We start from the raw sequence: 24,095 nt of genomic DNA on the forward strand, positions 1-24,095 counted from the left end.
TGGCACTTGTGTGCTTTCAGTTAGTATTGCATTGCAGGTGTGCTTGTATTAATGCAGCATATCCATGCTCAGAATTTAGAGGAGGAGTGACCGCTATTTCATTTGTGGGTTTCCCCCCTATCTGAAAACTATCGTCCCATTTGTGAGATGGCCTGTCAGTTTGCCCTGTTTCTTGTACGCACGTCTGAGCTGCTTCTGGTCCCTTACAGAGACAGGATACCAGGTGCAATGACATTGGCCCAGTCCATGAGTGTAAGTCCAGCCATGGCTCTCCAAAGTGCCACTGTATCTTTGTCCAGCCTTTCGTAATGCTATTTTCTTGCTTCCTACCAGTCCCTTTTATTGTTAGAAGCAAAGGTAGTTTTGTCTTGTCGTTGTTGCTATTGTTATTATCATCATCATTATTATTATTGGTGCTTACTCAGATTGAAATGTCTTCCCCCCCCCCCCCCAGAATAGTAACATTCAGCTGTTTGCGAAATTACAGATGGTGACAGAATTTTGTACCTTAAAGAACTTAGTATGTGTTAGCCATTTCCTAAATATGACGGAGTTTCTTTACATAGGGTTGCTCAGTGTTTATGAAGGAGCTGTGTTCAGTGAGCCATCACTGGTAAAAGTGATGGCTGAACAGACCTGTCACTTACAGAATAAGGTTTCTACATTAGTGGGAGTGATTAAGTGTTTGATTATGTAGTATTTGTTATTTACGTAGGTGAAAACTGTATTTCTTTTCACATACAGAAAGCAATAGAAATAAACTGTTCCTCAGTTCAAAATTACCGTATTGACCTGTCTCTCGCTGATCCATGTCATCCTCCATCACCTGCATATTAAATCTTTCTCCTGCTGCTGTCCTGATATAGGAGTTGCTCTCAGACTGCCTGCAAAGCTGTGTCGCTGTGTTTTACTGTGGCTAGTACTGGCTTTTGTACTCCTTGGGGTGGGGGTGCAGTCTCAATGGGCAATCAGTTTTACAGAAAACATAAAACTGGCACTTTCTAAGATAGCTCTGCTCCTTTTCTACAGAGCAGGATAGCTACCTGCCTCTTCCTGGTATGGAAAATGAGCAGATGTGGCAGTATAGTATCTCAGTCGTGCCTTGACCTCTAAAATACATATATAGGAGTAAAGCAAGAATACAAAGGTCAAGCTGAATTAAACCTTGCCAGAGGTGATAAGCAACTTGATACTTCATAGCTATTAAAAACTGGGGTTGCTGTTCAATAAGGATCAAGCTAGGATTAAAGCGTGTTCATATTGCTCCAAATGTAAATGTGCCTGTTGCAAAACAGTGTTGAAATGGGAAGAGGGGAGGCTGGGACAAGAGAATGTAGAGAATGGTGGGACTGGGTAGCAAGTGGGACTATGTCTGCATTCAGGGAGCGGCTGGAGGAGCCTCAGCTAGGCAAGGCAAGCCCGGTGTGGTGCATGGGCTGCAAGCAAGGAGGAGGATGGGACACAGCTCTCGGGACTGGCCCTCTGAAGGAATGAGCTTGTTCCGGGCAGATCCATCAGGAGGACTACTGGTATGTCAAATTCTGGGTGGAAGCACGTAGAAGAATCAAGTATCTTCTTGGTTAGGTTATTGTACTACTTGTCTGTTTAGAAAAATTGTTGATGTGACAGTATATGATACGATGCCATATGGAAAGTCACCAGTGGTGGGCTTAGTACAGGATTTGGGAGAAAGGAATTTGGTAAAGATTTGGGAGTAGAAATACTTAGGAAGGGTGGGACCTGGGAGGGTTGACACTGATGAATGTCTTGAAAAATATTAATATAGTAGTGCTCATAGTACAGAGAAGGGAGGGAGAATAAAAGAACCAAAATGAGAGATAGCTGCTCCAGGAAAAGATGGTGTTATCATTGTGAAAGTGATGAAACGCTTTAGAGGAATAGGGTAGTAGAGCTAAAAATTCAGCTATGAAGAGTGTGATAGCATACACTCCAGGAACTCAGATAGAATTGCTTTGACATGGAAACCAAATGGCTTAGGCATCCTGTAATTCACTAAACTTATTAGCATAATGTAGCAATTGAAAAACTAAATGTGATTTTTTTTCTGATACAGTGGATGCAATCATTTCCAGTGGGTGGGGAAGTAAGTGTCACAGTCTAACATGATACACAATTTTGATTAGCATGCCCTAGAAAGAAAGGGGCAAGTAGGATGATCAGAGGGATGTAATAGCTATTTTAGGAAGAACAGCTGGAAAGATTGGGATTCTTCAGGATGTCAGAGAAGTGACCAAAGCGCATTTTTAAAATCATGAGTATACTGGAAAAAGCAGGTAGAGATTGATATAACTCATTGCCTTTTCCAATATCAGAACATTAGTTCTAGCGTAAGGCTAGAAGGTGGCACACGCAAAACACAAGGAAATTAAGTTAAGCTGTGAAACTCCTCATCACAAGATGTTGTGGTAGCTGCAGATATACATGGGTTTGCAAGGGATTTCACGAAGGAACAGTCTGTTTTGGACTGTTAAATACACATGTGATCTCTGGCTCCAGAAGTCCTTGAACTACACAGAAGTGGAAACTGGAAAACCTCTGGCCTGACCAGGTACGGCTCTTATGTGTTTGTGAGAACGCACAGAAGTCAGATCTAGGTTTCTCATCCTGGTGAAGCGAAGCCTGAAGGGAAATGCTACTGTCATCTAAAAAATACATAGTGGTAGCAGACACGGAAGAGAAGGAAGAACTCTTTAAGCTCAAGGACGGTGGAAATCAAAGTTGCTGGAAATCCACTAGCAGGAGTGGGAGACTGGGAGAAGGTCTACTTCAGCGTAATGGAAATGAAATAGAGAAAGGGGAACGTGGAGGGGAAGAAAACCCAGATCGGCCAGGTATTTCAGAATAGAACTTGACAAATAAGAGGATCATGACATATCCTGTTCTGCTATTGCAGAACTTCTTACCCCAGGAGCCCTCTTTCCATTTATTCAAGAACATTTTATGAAAATTGGTTTCAGAAAATATAGCCACTTTCTGGTCTCTCTGTTCACAGACTCCGCAGTCTGGGGAGACGGCTAGGAGCTGTAAGAGGTGATCCTGAAGGTGGATTTACAGGATGTCCATATTGGGAGAGTGAATCCAAAACAGAAGAGACCCAAACACCCTTATGCTGACTGTGGAATGCTGGAGGGATGGGGTAGGGCAGAAAGCTGTCAAGGAATAACTGCAGTATTTAGGAATAGGTTTCTAGGGATTATAAAAAGAGTGGGATTATGTGAAAAGTGAGTGATTAGCCTTTTCAAGAGGTCCGTGTGTGCTTTTCCACATCATAGTAGTAAGTAATCCCAAGTTTCCTTAAGCAGCCACATGGTATATACAAGTCTAGCCTTGAACTGATCTTAAGGAGTAACCAAAATATATGGGTAGAGCTGTATGAAGAGTTAGTTTTGCAGGGGTTTGTGGGGACTAACAGTTTCTGATTCCTCACTTGTGAATTTTCTCTTTACCAGTTTTCATGCAGATTCCTGGCATTGTGTCAGTGTGTGCAGTGTGTATTGTCAAGCCAGAACAAGGAACTCTGATAGACTGAGGTGAATGACAGTAGGTGCATGTTAGCAAAGTGCTTGATTCTTGTGTGCCTGGGACAGGCTTGTTTGCAGAACTGCTGCCCCAGGAGTGTCTGCGCAGGCTTGTTGCAACGCGGCGACTTGCATCGTTGAGGCCAGAAAGTTGAGATCTAAAAGGCTAGATCCTGAAGAGCTTCCAGAGCTGGGTAAGACAAACGATCCGTTTCTCTTCAGTGGTGTATGAAGCAATCACACTTGATAGTGTTGTATTAATATGGAAGCAGTACGATGACAAAATTGCTTCTGTAGTAAACTGAAAAACACTTAACTCAGAGATTCAAAGACATCTACATTTTTTCTTTTTCCTACTTAGCTGCTACTCTGATCCTCCTGTCTTTACATAAAACTTGTATGTCAGCGTATTTTCCTACAGTCTTACTGACTGATTCCAAATTTTAGAAACAACCTTATTTTTTTAGTCTGCAGCTCTTAACTGTGTAGAAGACCATAAAGTAACATTTTTCTATCAGTCCATCTTTGCTGTGAACACGTTTGCGTGGCTAGACAAATGTCCTCAGAATTTTGTTTTATTCAGCAATGAGCTTGTTGCAAAAATAATCATCCGACTTGGAACACGTGTCCAGGTGAAAGAATTGTGCAGCAGCATAGCTATCCAAAATAGTTACACAGGTGGAAATTCCCTGTTATATGCAAGTTCTTGCATTTAGTAAGTGTGGTGGTGTACAGCCAAAGCTGCAGACAGCACCACTAACTAGGGTACGATCAGTCTCACTAATTTTTGCAATTACCCTAGGAACGTCTAAAAGTTAACTCCTGCTGCTGAGAGCTTTTGAGACCATTCACCATGTGCATATCTCAAGGTAGAAGAGACTCTTTTGGCGTGTCAGTCTGACTTCCTATAAAACAATTAGATACTTCACTCATTATAGATTCCCCCACCCCTCCTCCAGCTGAGTATTTTTTCAGAAAAGCTGAAATTTGCTGGTCATGAAGCATCTTACAGATGTTCCTTTGTGAAGGAAAGTCTTCAACCCCGTTGCTAAAGCTTCCAGAGTGTGCCTGCTGTCAGCAGTACAGTTTCTTCAGTGCAGTATTCTGCTGTGTAGGTTTAAAAATATTGTAAGAAGAAACAGTAGGACAGTAATAAAATTCTTAGGATTATTTTGCTAGGAATTACTTGGTTTAATACGTTGAAGACCTTTATTTCGAGCTATGTGGACTGGAAGGATCTTCACAGATCATCAGATATAATCTCTTCTGGTTGCATCCCTGTAAATCTTTCATAAACAAATCCTAGTACATTTTAAGGTTTCTTTAGTCTCTGCTAGGTCAACCGGAAAGCTGTCCCAGAAATTCCTTTGTTGGTTAAACCTCTAATGTGATATAGCTTACGCATACTTTAATGTTGGCATGAGAATAATTTAAATAGATTTTTTACTTTCCTTGTGCTGCTTCTTTCCCTGGTCCCACAGGAAGACCTTCTTTGTCTTCATTTTGCAGCTAAGCAAAGCAAGTTTTCTCAGTTTCTTCCTGTGCAGTAGGGTTTCATTTTCCTTGGCTATCTTAACAGTCCTTGTCTACATTTATTTTAGCTTGGAGAGCTAGCTAGCTTCCACCAATGTTTTTGCCTACATCGAGGTTTTATTGCACACCCATAGCTTTGGAGCATATTCTTACATCCTAGAGGTTTGAACAGAAGAATGGAAAGCCAGGGCAGTAAACAAGACATGCGGTCTCCGATTGTCTTGTGCCATTTGCTCAGGGTGGATTCATCAGTCGTAGGCAGTTTGAAAACCATAACTCATTTCCTCTGTTTGCTTCAGTCGGTTCTCTAATCTCACGTCCATTAAGAGTTATCTCTGAATAATGAATGGAGAATCCATTAAGAAGGGGAAAGGGCAAATATAGTACTTATTTAAAAAAAAAGGTGGGGGTGGGAAACATTCCAGGTTCTTTGCTTTTTCCCTCCCCAGCTTTCTTTTCATCCATTAGCTTAGCTTCAGTTGCCAGAAAAAACACTGGAGGAGTTAACTAAGCAAGTTAGTTGTAGGCGCATAGGACGTGACGAGCAATGAGTAACAACTAAGTCTTGCCGATGCCAAGTTGTGTTAAATCAACCTGAATTCTTACTGTGATGGCTACTGGCCTTGTCAGGAGGGGAGAAATCGCAGATGCCGTACGTCTTCATGTTTTTGGTAGGGCTTTTCTGACACTGTCCTGCTTGACATAAGCAAGTTAGGGGGAAGTGACTTAGGTGAAGATGCTATCAAGTGGATACAAAACTCATGGCGAGAGAAAATAAACGATGTGTAAGAGTTCTGTTGAGGTATTTTGCGAGGAGTCTGTCATGAGTTTCATGATAGGCAATGTTTTCTTTAATGGTTGGGATAAGGGAATAGAGATCATGGTTATTGTATTTAAGCTAAGCAAGAAAAGATGAAGTTGCAAAATATAAATTGTGTAGAGGACTGGATTATAATTCAGATTGCTTTTGACCGATTGGAAAAAAGTCCTGTGAAATTCAGTAGAGACAAAGGCAAAGTTATCAAGTTCGGTGTGTGTAATCAGCTACTCGAATGTCAGAAAAATCTGCTTCATCATGAGGAAAGGGAGTGGGATGCGTAAACAGGTATGCCCAAGTCTTCTAGAAAATATTCCTGTACGAGTCTGGTAAGACTTCAGCTGGAGTAGCATCCTGGTTTTTGCTTAGACATGGGCAAATTGGAGGGAGTCCAGAGAGTAATAAGTGAGGCTGCGTATCTTAGACCTTTGGCCAGTGAGTAAGGTCTAAAGAACTTGAGGTGGCTTGAGAAAATTCAGAGAAGGTGCAAGAGCTTGATTATGCAAAAAGTAGTTGCAGAAAGAAGGGAAAGGAACTCCCCTAGTTACCTATGAAAGGTAAGACAGGGATTGATGGCCTTAATTTGCACTAAGGAAAACCCAAGTGTACCACCACGAGAAACTTTCAGATGGGACAGAAAGGAAATGAGAGAGAGGGATTCAAGCCAGCAATCATCAGAGGTCTTCAGCAGAACATCAGGCATCTTTCAGGAATAATGTGGGTATCCCTCAACGTTTTGTAGAGCCAGGGAATGGACTAGATTGCCTCCCGAGGCTACCGCCAGTGAGCCAGACCTCTGCGCAGCGTGGCCTGTTAGAACATCTCTGAACAAAGTGGTGCTCGGGTTTAGGACCTGCCCCTATTCCTCCTCCTCTGCTCTTTGCCCTCTTCCTGGTGTTTGTCATCTCCTAGGAGGAGATAAAAGACTGGGAGCAATCAGCCTCTCGGGTGGCTGTCGTGTGTGCTAGAACTGTGATCTGAGGTCCAAGCCAAACAGAGCCAATAAGACTCTTTGAGAAGAAACTTGGTAGAGCACTTCTCCCTGCATCTCAGGAAACTTTCCTCCGTGGCATCTTCAGATTTCAGGGCTTTTAATTACTCCCTATTTGCCAACTGATACTTGGCCAGAAATCTGACGTGTGCTTAAACAAATTGATTTGGCAACTACAGTCAGCATTTGTTGGTTCAACTGTAGGTGACGGGGCGGTGGGGAGAGCCGAGTTTTCACAGAGCTTGGTGCCTGGTGGTGTCCGTGTTCTGCCAAGGCATTCGCTGTGACCTCAGGAACAGTTGAGAGGGAAATGAGTTGAGCTAGTTCAGCTCCAGTCCGTGATCTTTTCTGAGGTTTGTGAGTGAGGAAATGTGGGTCTGTGGGTTGGGGGGGAATGCTGTGTCTTGCTGAAGGCGGTTAGGGAATGTTTAATCTCAATTTAGGCCAGTTTAAATTTGGAGACACCTTTGATTCTACCTTGTGTGACTAGTGTCGCTGAAAACTGTCTGTGAACATGTAATCTGTTAGGTTTACGTTCTCTGAAAGACACTAGAATACGCAGTTAACTCTTAATTCTCAACTTAATGGCATGCGAGTTTGTTTAACCAAATCTCATGTGTTCCATCAAAGATCTCAAAATTAAATGGGAAGATACATACTGTCATTAATCTTGCATGATCAATTTTCAGCATACTGCTTATAGAAATAGACAATTGAATGTTACAGTACATCTTCTAGATTTACTTTTCATACACTTTGATCTAAAATTTCAGGAATATCAATTTGTAAGATCACGTTAAAGCTTTATAAAACTGAACTGAACTGAAAACAAAATTCTTCTCGGTTTTAAGTCTTGAGTTCCAGAAAATGTTGAGTGATTGTCTTTGTGGCTGCTCAGCAGCTGCTGAAATGGAAAGGGATCTTCTTGGGCATTGTGGTGGTGTTGACTGGATAGTTGGGTCAGGTCATCGCTGGTTGCAGTTCCAGACTCTGCTGACTTTGGCAGCGGCACTGCTAAACAACCTCTACAGCATTTTGGGAACTTCCTACAGAAACTTGAGTACTGAGTCAGCTGGGTTTGTGCAGGGTCTAATCAGGCTGGTCAGTGGTTGTGGTTATGGTACATAACTTAAAAATTGTAGATAGAGTTTTAAAGTGGCTTATTTTTACGTTCATTTGGGAAGAACTGGTCAGTAACAGGAGAGGGTGTCTGGGACAACGATGTTTCTGGGGTTGTTCAGACGCTCCCACTGCTGGAGCTCACAGTCCTGTTGAAGTGTTGGTAGAGCACTTCTTGCTCCTGTTTTCATCCTGTCTGCTACTGGGTTCCACCAGGGCTCAGAAGTCAGAGGCACTTCCCTGAGATATGAGACTTGCAAATAAAAGTTCCTCCTTTTGGGTGCAAGTTTCAAGTTGTCAATAAAAATACAAAGTTTAAAATGAACATGTTTCTACCGTGACTTGATACTGGCTTTATTTATTGTGGTAGTTACCAGAAGACCTACTGCAAGTTACCACTTTGCTGTTCAACAGATAGCTTCATCTGCTGCCATCTTAGTTGCGTAAGCCCACTTAAACAGTCCAGTGTCTTTTGTCTCTGTCATAGTTGACTCTGAAATGTGTTTTTTAAAAAAAACAATCCCCTTTAAAGTAAAATCCAAAAGAGAAACTTCAAGCCCTAAGTTTCTGTAGCCTTATGAGCCTGGCTTACTGAATCTTGCCCTTTTTGTTCTCTGAGTGTTCAGCTACGTCTGGGAGGGAATGGGCATTCCTTGAAGCTGCTGCTGGTGCACATTGGAGTGTGTCCTACCGCTCTTCGAAAGCATTGCACGTCCCTCAGTAGTGGTGCAATAGAGCATGTATCGTGCCGTGCACTCTTGTCTCATAGATACACCGTGCTGGTTTCTTTAGAGCTTGCCTCTGATATGTACTCTTGTCTGTTTTCCACAGGGACACAGCGGGGCAGGAACGGTTTCACACCATCACCACCTCCTATTACAGAGGTGCCATGGGGATCATGCTAGTATATGACATCACCAATGCCAAGAGCTTTGAAAACATCAGCAAGTGGCTCAGAAACATAGATGAGGTGAGTAATGTCTGTAAGACCCCAGAATTGAGCTGTTTGTTGTGACCTGTAGAGCGTGTGATGAGTCCCACAGAACTCAGCTTCTGGATTGCAGCTTCTGCTTCTACCCTGGCAGAAGGTGTAGTGTGTAAATTAACACAGGGGTTTGGGTGCTGTTCTTAGGCTGCCCTATGTCCTGTGTTCCTTCCTTCAACAATGGCACGAAGGATCGCAACGCTACACAGGAGCTAATGGTGTCCTAAAATGTCAAATTCATACATGAGCAAACTTTGTTTCTGTACTGGAGAATACTTAGAGGTGAGGAATACATCTTGTAGTAACTGGGAGTTGCAGTTTTCAGGAGGAGCTGCCACCACAAGGTGGTGTGCAGAGGAGCAACACTTAAGCCATAAGCTGTAGAGTAGCTATAGAATATGTCACTTCTAGTACTAACCTATTTTATAAGGACGACTATGTAAATCCTCAAAGATAATTAAATACGATCACCTCCACTCCCTCAAAATTGATGTCATGAAATATTTGCAAGTTTATCATGGCTGTTAGAGGTAGTATGGCAAACTGCTGTTGTTGAATGTTAGCAAACTGCTCAAACCTGCATGGCTGTTTTTTGTCCTTGGTAGAGGACTACCAAACAAGGAGGCTGGTAAAATTTCAAGCAAGGTCAAGTGAAGCAGAAGAAACTGATGTGGAAACATTCAGTGCCTGGATCCCCATGAGTTCATTCTCCAGGAGTTCTGAGATGTTAGAGGGCAGCACAGCTGTTAGTTCTTGCTTTTGTTATGCTGTTCCCAAATGGAATAAATGTTTGGATTTTCCAGCATCATTATCTTCCTAGAAAGCATGAAGATGGCCCTGTAGAACTGAGCGTCAGCAAATGGATGCTGTCAGACGTTCCTAGTTGAAGCATTGAGGCTGGAGAAAGGTTCTTACAGAGCAAAAATGTGATATTGGGACTTTAATTTCCTAGCATGAGAAATGGGGAAACTACTGTTTATGGAAAGGTACACATTTTGGTGGGTACGGAAGGTGGAGCGGGGAGGGGGGTAAGTCAGCACAGGAGGAGACTCAGCGGCGAGCTGAATATAAACTTGAAACCAAGGCCTTTAGATTCTGCAGTTGCTTTGTTTAAAAAAAATTTAGTAGTATCCAGGAAGTTGAATAATGGATGTAATTCATACCATTGTGTCTGAGAAGTGAGTGTTTTTGCTGACCTCATGTTTTCAAATCTGTGTCACACAAACCTCTGCAGCTGATTTCAAGTGCATTGTGAAGGCTGCATGGTTACTGCAGTTTTATAAGGGATATCTGACACCTTAGGAAGGCTTTTTTATTATGGAGGAAGCTCACTAATGGAGTGCGTTTACAGAAATGATGGGTCAAGTCATCCTCTGAGGTTCCAGATGCAGTGTTGAGGCTTCTTGCTAAAATGTGTGGCAGGTACCCACTCATGCACAGGACTATTGCAAATGATAGTTGTGAATGAAGTAGCTAAGTGCTTTGGTTTTACAAGGAGTTAATATTGCCAAGGATATTCTCTCAAGGAGGAGAATTTTCAATAAGCAAGCTGCTCTTCTGAATTGCTGTTCTGTGCAAGGAGACTCTTCTACAAGATACTTAAGCCTTGATTTAGAAATAGCCAGGAAACCTAGAGATGTTACACCTTCATCCTTGCTAAATACTTAATTATTTAAAGGTCGCACATTCTGCAGAGGTGCACGATGCCATGCGCTTTTGCTTTGGGCTGGTAGGAATTAGCTGAGTTGCTCAAGTGCACAGTTTTGTACATTGGAGCCGGCTGTATTTGAAAGAAGTCTGTTGCTGTGTAAGCAGTTTTGTTTGTGTGTGTGAAAAGTCAACATTTTCAGAGTCTTATTCTACACGGTGTCTTAATCTACCTTTGCCGTCCAATTGTTCTTCCTCCTTGTGACCTGAAGGAAAAAAACTGGGGGTGATTCTCCTGAGGAATGTGAAATGGGTTATTACTGTAAGCAGGAGTACTGGGTACGTGGATCTCTTGCCTCTGTAGTTCTATTAGTAATTCTACTGTAAAGTAGTATTAAGACTGTTGGAGTGAAAGTAAATTCAGATTAGACTTTCCAAGAAGCTTCTCATGGCAGGTTTCAAAGTACTTCATAGGATCATAGAATGGTTTGGGTTGGAAGGGACCTTAAAAATCATCTAGTTCCAGCCCCCCTGCCATGGACCAGGACACCTTCTGCTAGATGAGGTTGCTCAAAGCCCCAGCCTTCCTGTCTTTGAACACTTCCAAAGATGGGGCATCCACAAATTCTCTGGGCAACCTGTTCCAGTGCCTCACCACCCTCATAGTGAAGAATTTCTTCCTTAGAGCTAATCTAAATCTCCTCTCTTTCAGTTTAAAGCCATTACCCCTTGTCCTATCACTTCAGGCCCTTGTAAAAAGTCCCTCTCCAGCTTTCTTGTAGGCCCCCTTCAGGTACTGGAAGGCTGCTATAATGTCTCCCTGGAGCCTTCTCTTCTCCAGGCTGAACAACCCCAACTCTCTCAGCCTGTCTTCATAGGAGAGGTGCTCCAGCCCTCTGATCATCTTTGTGGCCCTCCTCTGGACCTGCTCCAACAGGTCCCTGTCCTTCTTATGTTGGGGGCCCCAGAGCTGAACACAGTGCTCCAGGTGGGGTCTCATGAGAACGGAGTAGAGGGGAGTAGAGTAGATGAACACCACTAGTCACTGGTCTCCATCTCCACTTGGACATCGAGCCGTTGACCACAACTCTTTGAGTGCGACCATCCAGACAATTCCTTATCCACCAAGTGGTCCACCCGTCAAATCCATGTCTCTCCAATTTAGGGACAAGGATGTTGTGCAGGACAGTGTCAAATGCTTTGCACAAGTCCAGGTAGAGGATGTCAGTTGCTCTTCCCTTATCCACCAACGCTGTAACCCCATTGTAGAAGGCCACCAAATTTGTCAGGCATGATTTGCTCTTAGTGAAGCCATGTTGGCTGTCACCAATCACCCCCTTATTTTCCATGTGCTTTAGCATATTTCCAGGAGGATCTACTCCATGATCTTCCCAGGCACAGAGGTGAGACTGACTGGCCTGTAGTTCCCCGGGTCTTCCTTTTTTCCCTTGTTAAAAATGGGGGTTATGTTTCCCCTTTTCCAGTCAGTGGGAACTTCCCCAGAGTGCCACGACTTCTCAAATATGATGGATAGTGGCTTAGCAACCTCATTCGCCAGTTCCCTCGGGACCCACGGACGCATCTCATCAGGTCCCATGGACTTGTGCACCTTCAGGTTCCTTAGATGGTCACGAACCTGATCTTCTCCTACAGTGGGCGGCTCTTCATTCTCCTTTGCCTTCTGTGACTTGGGCGGTGGTGTTTGAGCACTTGCCAGCGAAGACTGAGGCAAAACAGTTATTGAGTACCTCAGCCTTCTCCATATCCCAGGTAGCTAGGTCTCCTGTTTCGTTCCAGAGGGGGCCCACATTTTCCCTTGTCTTCCTTTTATCCCCGATGTATCTATAGAATCTTTTCTTGTTGCCCTTGATGTCCCTGCCCAGATTTAATTCCATCAGGGCTTTAGCTTTCCTAACCTGATTCCTGGCTGCTTGGACAATTTCTCTGTATTCCTTCTAGGCTACCTGTCCTTGCTTCCACCCTCTGTAGGCTTCCTTTTTGTGTTTGAGTTTGTCCAGGAGCTCCTGGTTCATCCATGCAGGCCTCCTGGTGTTTTTGCCTGACTTCCTCTTTGTTGGGATGCATCGCTCCTGAGCTTGAAGGAGGTGATCCTTGAACCAGCTTTCTTGGGTCCCTCTTCCCTCCAGGGCTTTATCCCATGGTAATGTACCAAGCAGATCCCTGAAGAGGCCAAAGTCTGCTCTCCTGAAGTCCAGGGCAGTGAGCTTGCTGTGTGCCCTCCTCGCTGTCCTAAGGATCTTGAACTCCACCATTTCGTGGTCACTGCAGCCCAGGCTGCCCTTGAGCTTCTCATTCCCCACCAGCCCCTCCTTGTTGGTGAGAACAACGTCCAGCATAGCACCTCTCCTCTATCACTTGGAGAAGGAAGTTATCATGGACGCATTCCAGGAACCTCCCGGATTGCTTATGCCCTGCCGTGTTGTGCCTCCAACAGATATCAGGGTGGTTGAAGTCCCCCGTGAGGACCAGGGCTCGTGAGCGTGAGGCTGCTCCTGTCTGTCTACAGAGGGCCTCATCCGCTCGGTCTTCCCGGTTGGGTGGCCTGTAGCAGACCCCCATCGTAATGTCACCTGTCCCTGCCCTCCCTTTAATCCTGACCCATAAGCTCTCGGTTGGCTCCTCATCCATCCCCAGGCAGAGCTCCATGCACTCCAGCTGGTCATTGACATAGAGGGCGAGACCCCCTCCTCATCTCCCCTGCCCGTCCTTCCTAAAGAGCCTGTATCCCTCCATCCCAACACTCCAGTCATAGGAGCCATCCCACCATGTCTCCATGATGCCAATAAGGTCGTAGCCCTGCAGGTGTGCGCACGTCTAACTCCTCTTGTTTATTCATGCTACATGCGTTTGCATAGAGGCATTTAAGTTAGGCCCCTGATGAAGCTGACTTACTGGCTGGAGTGGCTGGAGTTCCTTTGTGCTGCTCTTCAGGCGCTCTCCTGCTGACCTGTGTTCCTTCTCCAGGCTCTGGGCATCTATTGCTGGCCCTGGCATCAAACTGGTAAGAGTGGGATGGATTGAGGTTCCCTGCCCCAGCATCTCTAGTTTAAAGCCCTCTTCACCAGCTTGGCAAGCCTATGACCGAAGACGCTCTTCCCCTCCTCTGACAGATGGACCCTGTCAGCCCCTAGTAGACCAGGTTTCCCAAAGCGAGTCCCATGGTCTAAGTAGCCGAACCCCTGGCTGTGGCACCAGTCCCGTAACTATTTGTTGACTCGCCAGATTCGACTGGCCCTTTCAAACCCCTTCCCTTTGACCAGCAGGATTGATGAGAAAATGACCTGCGCTCCTGAGTCCCTTACTGGGGCTCCCAGGGCTCTGTAGTCCTTCCTGATACTCCTCAGGCTGCTCCTGGCTGTGTCACTGGTGCCCACATGAAACAGCAGCAGCGGATAATAGTCAGTGGACTGTACAAGGTAGCCTCTCGGTGACACCCCTGATGCGAGCCCCCGGTAAGCAGCACACCTCTCTAGAGAGTGTGTCCGGTCGGCAAATGGGTGCCTCCGCACTGCTCAGAAGAGTCGCCTACTACTGTCACCCATCGCCTTTTCTTCATTGCGCTGGTAGTTATATAGGGGCAGATGGGGCTGCATTACTCAGCTCCAGCGTCTCTCCTGGTGTGACGGGTCCTTCCTCTTTGGCCTGCAGAGCGGTGAAGCGGTTCTGCAAGGACACCTCAGGCTTCAGGAGAAGTCTCTTCCTCCTGCTGGTCCTTGCTGTTGCAACCGTCCATTCTTCTGCATTATTGGTCCCCCTCCCTTCTGTGTGTGCCGGTGGGGGAGTTTCTGGCTCTGTGGCCGTGGGCTGTGGGTCCACTGCAGACTGTGCTTAGAACCAGCTATCAGCCCTCCCCGATGTTACGCAGCCTTCTCACCGCCTCCTGCAGCTCAGCCGCCTCCTGCAGCTCAGCCACCTCCTGCAGGAGGCCCTCCACCTGGGCACACCTTTTGCAAGCAGGTCTGCTGCCTGTCCCTGCCCCAGGACAAAGGTCTAGGCGCGTCCTGCAGCCTGAGGTCTGCACTGCAGCCTCTCCCTTCAGCAGCTCCCTGTGGGTGGAGGTATCGGCTGCCGCTGGGGTAGGTGGTGCAGACTCACCAGGTGCAGACTCACCAGCTGGAGCCGTGGCCTTTACCCTCAGACGAGTGCCCGCTACTTCAGTTATCCACTTAAGTGATGCTTTGTGCTGTGGCTGCTGGAACTTTTCTGCTAGTCTGGTGTATATCTTTGGCGTGTTCTTTCCTTGCTATGATGGATATTGGCAGTGCTTCAATAACTGACCAGCCAAGGTATTTTTGCTCATTCAGCATTCTTTGAGAAAGCATTGGCACTTGCTTTTGCCTTACAAAGGTGATTCCCTGCTATGTGGTCCTACTTTTCTTTGGATCCTGAGCATTATCGTGGTGCTCACTTCAGTTTTGTTTCCCTTTGTGATGTCCTGTTTTATGTTCGCTTGGTATATAGTCTGCGTGTCATTTCACCGCATGAGTTTCTCAACTTCTGTGCGAAGTACTTAGCAGATAGAGCTGAAGCACAAAGCTGACATACAGTCTTGCTCTGATGATTGCGACATCAGAGGAACAGCATGATGTGAGAGAGCTGTAATTTCCCTTTGTTAGTTAACTCGGTAACTCCTCTAAAAAAAAAAATTAGAGGCAAAAGGGGTTTTTACTAACTTCCTGGTTATTTGGCTTTGCAGTGGTTGAAAGCAGAGTTGCAATTGATAAGGAGACTTACCTGTCTACAATAAAACTGTGCAAAGGACCGTTTAAACACCAAAACAGTAGTAGTGTCAGCTGGAGCCATTCCAGTGCCTGAAGCTTGATTGTTGGCAGCTGTAGACGTGGGGTTCTTCTTCTCCTATAATGTTTTGTAGCATCGTTTCTGTAACGTGCTTGTCTAGTGCACGTAAAACCCGACACCTCTAAGTGGTTCCTTCCAGGCAGGAAGCTGATTCTTTTCCCACGTCACTGAATGCAAACTAACGAAGATTTGGTAGGCTGGTGTCATTAACTAGAAGGATCTGGGTTGCAGAACAGCACTTAGTCTTTTTCAGAAAGGAAGACTTCACACTTAAACTACAGAAATAAAAAGGAAGGGGGAAAATAACTGGCATTGGGATGGTGATAGAGCTGTGTCAAACCTGTAGCTGTTGTCTCATTCCACTTCCAGGTTATATGAGCAATTTAGTCTAAAGGCACTGTCAGAAGAATGTTTTCTAGCAGTCTTTGTTACGACTCAGGAAAGTGCGGGACACCAAGACCTGTAAACGTTAGCCTGGACTTCAAACAGCCTGGAAATATAAAAGTGAAGTAGATATTTACTGCTTGTTGGGGGAGATGTGTAAACCTGTCTCTTGTCTCATTTTAGCATGCCAATGAAGATGTGGAGAGGATGCTGTTAGGAAACAAGTGTGACATGGAAGATAAAAGAGTTGTCCCTAAAGCAAAAGGCGAACAGGTAAGTGTCAGACAAAAACTCGCTTATCAAAGTGAGCAAATCAGTGCCAAGACTTCCCGCCATCTCCAGGTGGTTGAGATGCCACAACGGGATGTGCCAGGGAACGAACAAGGTGGCTGGATTTGCTAATGGTTTAAGTCTAGGGAATGTTTTCTCAGAAGTTGCATTGCAAAGAGCTGCAATGAGTGGAATGAGTTCAGCTGCAGTTTCTGCTTTCTTTGGTAACTAAAGCTTTTCAGGCATCCTTTGAGTTACTTACCATGTGACAGGCTTGTATGGTATCTGTCGTCTTACGTTCAGACATCAACTTGAGATGTAATACACTTTAATTGCTCTTTCTGAATCATTAAGTTCCAAATCTTCCTTTGTGACACTTTGCCTAGCTAGTACTTCTGATGCCTGCTATGGCTGAAAGAATGTTACATGCTTATAAATGCCGCTAATCCCGAAGTTATAGCAGCGCCAGTTGAATAACTTTACAGTAATGCTAACCTCCTTCTTTCTTTTTTGGTTTAGATTGCTAGGGAGCACGGTATTAGGTTTTTCGAAACTAGTGCAAAAGCAAATATAAACATTGAGAAGGCATTCCTCACATTAGCAGAAGACATTCTTCGAAAGGTAGGTGCTTACAGGTTTTGTTTGAAAAAAAAAAAACCATCCTAAAATTTCAGCTCCTGTTGCTCTTGATGTTTACCTGAATTGTTGCAGCTTTCGACTTTGGCATGCTAAGACAAACGAGTCCCTGAAGGAGGACAGTTGTTCATCTGAAGCTTCTAAAGCTTGTTTGACATTTCATTATTGTAGGGGTACTATGTAGAGAGAGTAGTATACATCAGAGCCAAGGAACGCAAACTCATCGTTGTTCGGCCCTTAAACTCATGGTTGTGTCGTCCACGTGCTTGGAGTTAAAACATTTCAGTTGGCGTGGAAGAGAATTGTCCTTTCCCTGCCACTATCCCCATCGATACGCAACATTGTCTAAAAACTCTTAAGCGCCTGTTGGGAAGAGTTTAGGTGTGGTTGATAGAACAGATGAACGAGCCCTGTCACTTCCTACCTTGTTTCCAATGATTAGCCCTCTCGGGCTCTGCATTTCGTTGGAGGTTTTATTGGATGGTTATATTGCGACTGAGAGAAGAACGTGGATCACCAGTTCATCCTGGTGGTTGGCTCCCCTTCCTGAAACGTACAGCGTACCATAAAGATGGTTGTCTTTTCTGTGGCCTGTACGCAAATCTTTGTATGCCCAGAGCTACAGGATACTGCTGTGCTTGTATCCCTGCTATCTTTCATGAGCAGAAAACGCATCGGCTTCCAGTAGCAGCCACTGTTTTGTTGCAGGATTGAACCGGGCTGGATACGTGGGTGGCTCCAGGGCTGGTTCCAGTTAGTTGACGTACTCCCATAGCCAAGGGCTTGATTTACACGGTAACCCCTGTGCTAGCACGTTTCTGCTTACGATCAGGTCGTGCCTCTTCAGCACTGCAACGCTGTGGAGCTCGAGAGACGTGGGTTGGCCAACTCTAGCACATGTGCTTTGCTCCTAAACGAATGACCCCATGTGGTTTTTCTGTGCTCCAACTTAGCGGTAGGGACTGCCCCGTATCGAGACTGCCTTCATCACCATCTTCCACCGCTCTCCTGCACGAATGCTGGTGATAATGTCATCTGAGTGAGTTGGTTAGAAATTTAGTGCAAGGTCAATGCTGAATCTTTTCGCAACCCTTTTAAATACGCATGCTCAACAACGTCTGGTTCGCCGTTGTAGTTCTGAGTTGTTTCTTAATCAGTTTTTGACAAGCTTTATGTGAGAAACTGGATGAAAATCCCTGGCCTTTGGTAAACAGGAGGTCAGGCTAGCAAGTCTTGTTGACCCTTTTGACCTTTAAATTTTTATTTTGGGGCCTCAGTGTATTTATCTGAAGGGGGGGGAGGGGTTGCTTTTGCAAGGCTGTGCCAAAGAGAATAATAAAAGGAATATAGAAACGGAACTGCAGTATTCTCGCGAATGTTTAGGTTAGTTTCTAAACAGCTGAAAGTAGATGTTAGCATCTGATCAAAACCACTTGACTTTGATTTTTTGCTTTGGTCTAACCAAGTTTACATCCTGTGACGCAGACGAGCCTGTTTTGTCCGCTGCCTCGGAAACTGGTGTCCTGGCTAACTGGAAGGCAGATGCTTTTGAACAACCCCTCTTTATCCATAAATTACTCTGTGTTTTTTTTAAGGTCATTAGTTCACATAATTTAACTTCAGCTTGTGTTAGTTGTACGCTGTGATTTACTTACTCCACCAAAGTCCAAGTGTCAGTTCTAAGAGCAGGATCTAGAAATAGTTTTAGTTTACTTTGGGGTGGTCCAAGTTCAAAAGTGGGGTTTTTTTCCACAGCTTTTTCCAGTTGTTGTTTATTTAAAACAAAACAAAACCCCTTTAAATTGGTTTTCCGTACTTCTGCTGGCAAGGGGAGGAGGATTCCCTGCATTTCTGTAGAGCTCTTTGTCCATAGTTTATTCATTATATTAGTTGGTGATGTGAGTCTTTTTGTAAGCCGCTATCTCTTCAGCTCTGAATACTTTATTTCAGAATGCCTCAAGAGTCATCTAACTTTTTTTTTTTTTAACTTGTTTCATTGCAGACCCCTGTAAAAGAGCCCAACAGTGAAAATGTAGATATCAGCAGTGGAGGTGGGGTGACAGGCTGGAAGAGCAAGTGTTGCTGAACATTCTCCTGTATCACCAATCGCCATCCACCGCCCCTTTTTTCTCGCTGCAAAACAAACCACTCTGCCCGTTTTTAACCTTAAACCAATGTTTTGTTCCTCATCTTAACAAGCTCCTGTCTCCCTTTGTTTTTCCGTTTAGGACAGCTTGCATACTATAATTTTCTCAACAACATGTATAGGAAAATCATCTCCGTGACTTCATTTTTTCATGTACCTGCTCAACTTACCACTACGTTTTGGTTGTATTATAGTCCCGTTCCTCCTGACATTAAAACATATAGCAATCATATTCAATTCTATTCTGCAAATTGTATAAGAATAAAAGTTAGAATTAACAATTTATTTTGTACAACAGTGGAATTTTCTGTCATGGATAATGTGCTTGAGTCACCATACTCTCTAGATGCATCAGCAAAAGAGCCAGGAAAACACTCATTTTCGCCTTGAGTCTGTGAATGGGGTTTATTTTGTCCTGTGCCTTACGTGGAAAGGAACTTTTGTTTTCACTTTTTTTTTTTTATTTCTTTTCTTCTGGTGGAAGCATGTGCAGGAGACATACCATCCATACTTGACCATTTTTAAAATACTGAACTCTTTTGTGATTGCTTTCTGTAATTGTTGGTGTAATGCATCGAGGACAAAGGGTGGTGCAAAAAAAAAAAAAAAATTACATTTAATCTGCTGTGTCTCCTTTTTGGTGATCTAGCCATTCAGAACTGTTCCTGCTGCCATTTTCTTTTCCCCCCACTCGCAGCTCTTTCCTTTTGCCTGCATGCTGCTTTTATTTGCATTTCTTCATGGTGTGATGTGTTAATTAAAAGGATGGCAACGTGGTATGTTTGCCAAAAATTTAATACAAAGCACTGATTTAGCTTTCAAGGTAAAAAATGTTGAAGATACCTACTAATTTCCCTCTAGCCAATGTCAGTCCACTAGTATATCTTCTCTCTCCTCCTGCATAGCCGTTGGGTTTTATGATATGGAAGAGTTATTTGCATGCACTAGTTTTCTATGGAGGGTGATGTGGTTGTCTACTTTATGTGTATGAATATAACATGCGATTCCCAAACTGACAGCAGTTAACATGAACTTTCAGTTCTCTCTTACTGTTAGCCGCCCCACGAGTTGCTCGGTAGCCTGGCAAAAGGCTGAGTGAAACTAGATTCCCAAAAAAAAAGAAAAAAAAGAAGTTGGCAGTTTAATTTATTACCTCCCTGAAGACTTTCCATTTTCCAGTGTTGAAAGCTGAGTCATCGGTACTTGGGTCAGCCTTGCCCTCTCTCCCGCGCCGTGGGAAGGTGGCGGGTGATCCCAGCAGGGCTGCTGAGCTTCCCTCCCCCGGGATTAACTTGCTTTTCCAGCTCGCCTTCCGGCTTTGCCCGCGGCTCCGGGCCTCGCCGCGGTGTCACCGGTGGCGTGGCTTTGTCGTTTCTGAAAGGAAGGGGGTTAAGGACTGCCAGTCTTTGTCGACCGCTCCCGCCGAACCGGGCGTCCAGTCTGCAGGAGCGTTCGTACGTTCACTCGCCTTGCATTTGCAATACCACGTAGGAGAGCTGCTCCAGCCGAGGACAAAAAGATACTTTAAATAGACACTTCTTCCTCCCCGAGCCTCACGTTCTCCCTTAAAGTTGGACAAGCTTGTGCCTCGCTCTTGTCCGCTTGGGTTTTGGACTGTCTCCGGTAAATAATTAAAGTAGTAAATAACGCTGATTTAATTCTAATGAAATGACGGTGTTTTAACATTGAACTTCTAGTTTTGAACGGCTTCCCGTGTAGTAACTTGACCGAGGTGTCTGCCTTTTCCTCTGTATTTTGGCATTTTGTCTCCGTGTGTGTTAACCCTTCCCAGTCGAGTGGCTGTTGGGGTCGGGCAGGACGCTGGGACTGGCGGATAAATCGGCACCCTCTCGTTTCTCGCGTCCCGCGCCTGCCGGTCAGCGCTGTAAATAGAGTACGGCTACCTTTGGGTTAAATCTGCACTTTCTAACGTTATCAAAAAGGGAAAAAATGGAGAATTATACATCAAGGTTTCTTTGTGTAATCCTTGTTTTAAACGTGAGCTTTTTATTTGCTTCCAGGGGCTTGGCTCCCTCTGTGTAAATCCCTCGGGATCCTTTGTGGACGCTGTGTTCATTGCAAGCCAACAGGTAGAGAACAGGCCACTCGCTGGTACTACTAGCTACCACCTCCGTTTCGTATTCTCCTTACCGAGTTAATAAACTGAAATATTTCTAGACGGTCTACTTCTGTTCGTATAAAAACCATGAATTTTAACCGCGTGGCTTGGCTTTGTTTTGTGTTGTGGAGTGCAAGGCCCGGCCGAGGAGGAGGAGTGAGCGGCGAGAGTCGATGCAGATGCTAAAAGGAAAAAAAAAAAAAAAAAAAAAAAAAAAAAGTAATAATAATCATGTTGGAGGAATTTGCAGTAACTTTATTTCTGCCGGTATTTAACTTCCTGCTAGCTAGCAACCTAACTGCTTGTGAAACCTCTACTTGGAAGACAGCCCCTCCCCAGCCCTGTGCGTGGAATAAAGCCTAAGGCCAGCTAGAAAAGGACGCGAAAGCAGCTCTCCCCGCGCCCAGCTTTGCCCGGTGCCGGCGGTGCCGCCGCAGGGGGGCTTTAGCCGACCGGGCCAGCGGAGGAAGGCTCAGCGCTACCTTTTTGTCACGGCAAAAAATGTAACTTGATTAAATTGGTCATGATAAACTAAAACCCGAGGTTGAATCTATCCTACGAGTGTGCTAGCTGCTTTCTGTTTAGTGCTTCGGCGCGGCCCCGGGGAGCTGCTGGTGCCGTGGCGGTGCGGGGCAGGGGTAAAAGCGGCGCTTCGTGCTCTCGGACTCGGATGATGGAAAAACGGCATCAACTTAAGGTCTAGGATTAATTCCCATGCCTACAATTTTTTACTTAATCTTTTAATATTTTTGCTACTCCACTCTGGCTTTTTATTTAAAACACATTCTTTTGTACCACTTACTGTATCAAATTGTATAAAAGATCACTGTCCCATTCTTGGTCGTACCAAGAGCAAATAAAAGCTTTTATAAACTTGCATTGGTTACTTCCTCGGCCCCATTAAATTGCCCTCTCGCCAAGCCTTGGCTGGGGCACCGCTGGCCCTGCGTGCTGGGGGGGGAGAGGGCCGAGCACCGGCCCCGCTTGCGGCTGCCCCTCGGAGGAGGTGGGCGCCGGGGCTGGGACAAGACCTCCCCGAGCCTTGGGGCCAAAGAAAAGCTTTGCATCGGGGCCGTAGCTGCCCTTAGACCTAGCAGCTGCCACCGCCCGCACGTGCCGATAAAACCTGGGACGCACGAGCTGGTCTCGACTTCGAAGAAGTTGTTCGGCTGGGGGTAGAGCTGTTACTTTCTGCCTTTTCTACAGAAAAGCTTTAAGCTGTTATTTTTCCAGGGCAGGACAGTGCTGCTCGGTGCAACGACGTGCCTGAGGCTGCCGGCGTCTGCCTGGTCCTAACGTGGAGCCTCCGGGTGGGGTGGGGTGTGCACCCGGCTCTTGGGTGCGTGACGGCTGCACCCCAGGAATCCCCGGCTCCTCGGAGGGGACCTTTGCAAATGCGTTCGAGGAAAGTGGCTGTTTCGGCCCTTCCCTCTGCGCACCCGCAGGTCCCCGTGTGGATGTGAACTACGGGCGGGTTTTCCAGCTCTCCAAGAGCCCCCGCCGCCGTGCCAGCAGCCGGCTGTATTTACAGCCGAGCTGATGTCCTTCCCCGCCGAGCGGGATCCATTCGCGCTTGCCAGTCCCCTCTCCACAAGCTCTCCTGCCCACGGGATCGGGTGCCCCCGGGGTCTCCCACAGCCTTTGGGCACTCCTGGGTCGGGAACGTCACCCCTCCCCCCCCCCCCCCCCGCGAAAGCGCAGCGAGGGCCCTGTTGCCATCCACTGTGGCATGGGATGGCAGAGCGGAGACGTGCTTCTCCTTCCCTCCCGCTGCCATGGTGTCGGTAACCGGGAGAGGGTGTTTTTGTGCTGCTGTGGGTAATAAAGCTGCTGCCGAGGCTGCGAGTGTGTCACGGCTGCGGCTGCAGCCCCTGGCAGCCCACGGGTCCCCCTCGCAGGGGGACGAGGCCGTGGGGAGCAGCTCAGCGATCCTGAATCCTCCCTGATTCATCAGTATTTTGCGGTGGGAAGAGTTCGTCCCTGGCCGAGTCACCTCGGCTCGGCTGCTGCTGCTGCGAGGAGCCGGGGCCTCGTGCACCGTGGCGGGGCCCGGGGGCTCACGGCATGGCAGCTCTGCGCAGCCATCACCACTGCGGTGGTGGTTGTGCGAGGGGTTCCCAGGGGGGCTCGGGGAGAGGGGACCTGGCAGGGACCTTCCCCCACGGACACTGTCCGGCAGCTCTCAGGGTCCTGCTTGTCGGTGTCATCCCCGTCAGTGAGTCTTGAGTCTTTCCCCAGCCTCCTCCTGCCGCTCTGTTGTCCCTGCTCCATCCCCATCCCTGCTCCTTTCCCGTCCCTGCTCCATCCCCATCCCTGCTCCATCCCCATCCCTGCTCTGTCCCCATCCCTGCTCCTTTCCCATCCCTGCTCCGTCCCCATCCCTGCTCCGTCCCCATCCCTGCTCCATCCCCATCCCTGCTCTGTCCCCATCCCTGCTCCTTTCCCATCCCTGCTCCGTCCCCATCCCTGCTCCGTCCCCATCCCTGCTCCATCCCCATCCCTGCTCTGTCCCCATCCCTGCTCCTTTCCCATCCCTGCTCCTTTCCCATCCCTGCTCCGTCCCCATCCCTGCTCTGTCCCCATCCCTGCTCCTTTCCCATCCCTGCTCCTTTCCCGTCCCTGCTCTGTCCCCGTCCCTGCGTATTCTGACAAGTTTTTTGTGTCCCCCAACACGTTTGGGCTTCGCCTCAGAGATCCCTGCTGCTGCTCCGATGGCGCCTTTGGGCCCCCCCCCCCACTAACCCCCACCAGGACCTCACCCCTGCGCCGAGTCAGGCCCTGGAAGAGGGGTCGGGGTCTCCGGCACCCATCGCTGGGGCGGGGGGTCCCTGCTCCGTGTGCCGATGCCACTCGTGCCTCGGGTCTGTGCGGCAACGCTGGGTCCGGGGGGTCCCTGCCGGGGGATCGGGGTGTAGGGCGGCATCGGGCTCCTCGCCCGACCCCACCCGGCCCCCCCGCAGCCCCCCGCCACGTCTCGGCCCTTCCCTTCCCTCTCCTTGGGACACCCCCGGCGAGGTCCCAGCGGCTCCGCGCCCCCCCCCCGCGCTGTCCCCGGGCCTGATCCGGCAGCGAGGGGGGGGTGCGGACT

General features: G+C 46.8%; 1 protein-coding gene across 1 annotated transcript in view; it reads left to right on the forward strand.

Annotated features, from left to right (window-relative positions):
* RAB10 (RAB10, member RAS oncogene family) overlaps positions 1–21,884 on the forward strand; it is a 51,866-nt gene extending 29,982 nt beyond the window's left edge. The window contains exons 3-6 of the mRNA XM_076332473.1: positions 8,831–8,969; positions 16,020–16,109; positions 16,626–16,727; positions 18,745–21,884. Coding sequence (XP_076188588.1) covers positions 8,831–8,969; positions 16,020–16,109; positions 16,626–16,727; positions 18,745–18,828 — 415 coding nt within the window. The 3' untranslated portion in view covers positions 18,829–21,884. The remainder of the gene's footprint in view (positions 1–8,830; positions 8,970–16,019; positions 16,110–16,625; positions 16,728–18,744) is intronic.
* Positions 21,885–24,095: the final 2,211 nt, after the last annotated feature.

The sequence above is a fragment of the Aptenodytes patagonicus genome, chromosome 3, assembly GCF_965638725.1.
Source record: "Aptenodytes patagonicus chromosome 3, bAptPat1.pri.cur, whole genome shotgun sequence".
NCBI classification, from domain to species: Eukaryota; Metazoa; Chordata; class Aves; order Sphenisciformes; family Spheniscidae; genus Aptenodytes; species Aptenodytes patagonicus.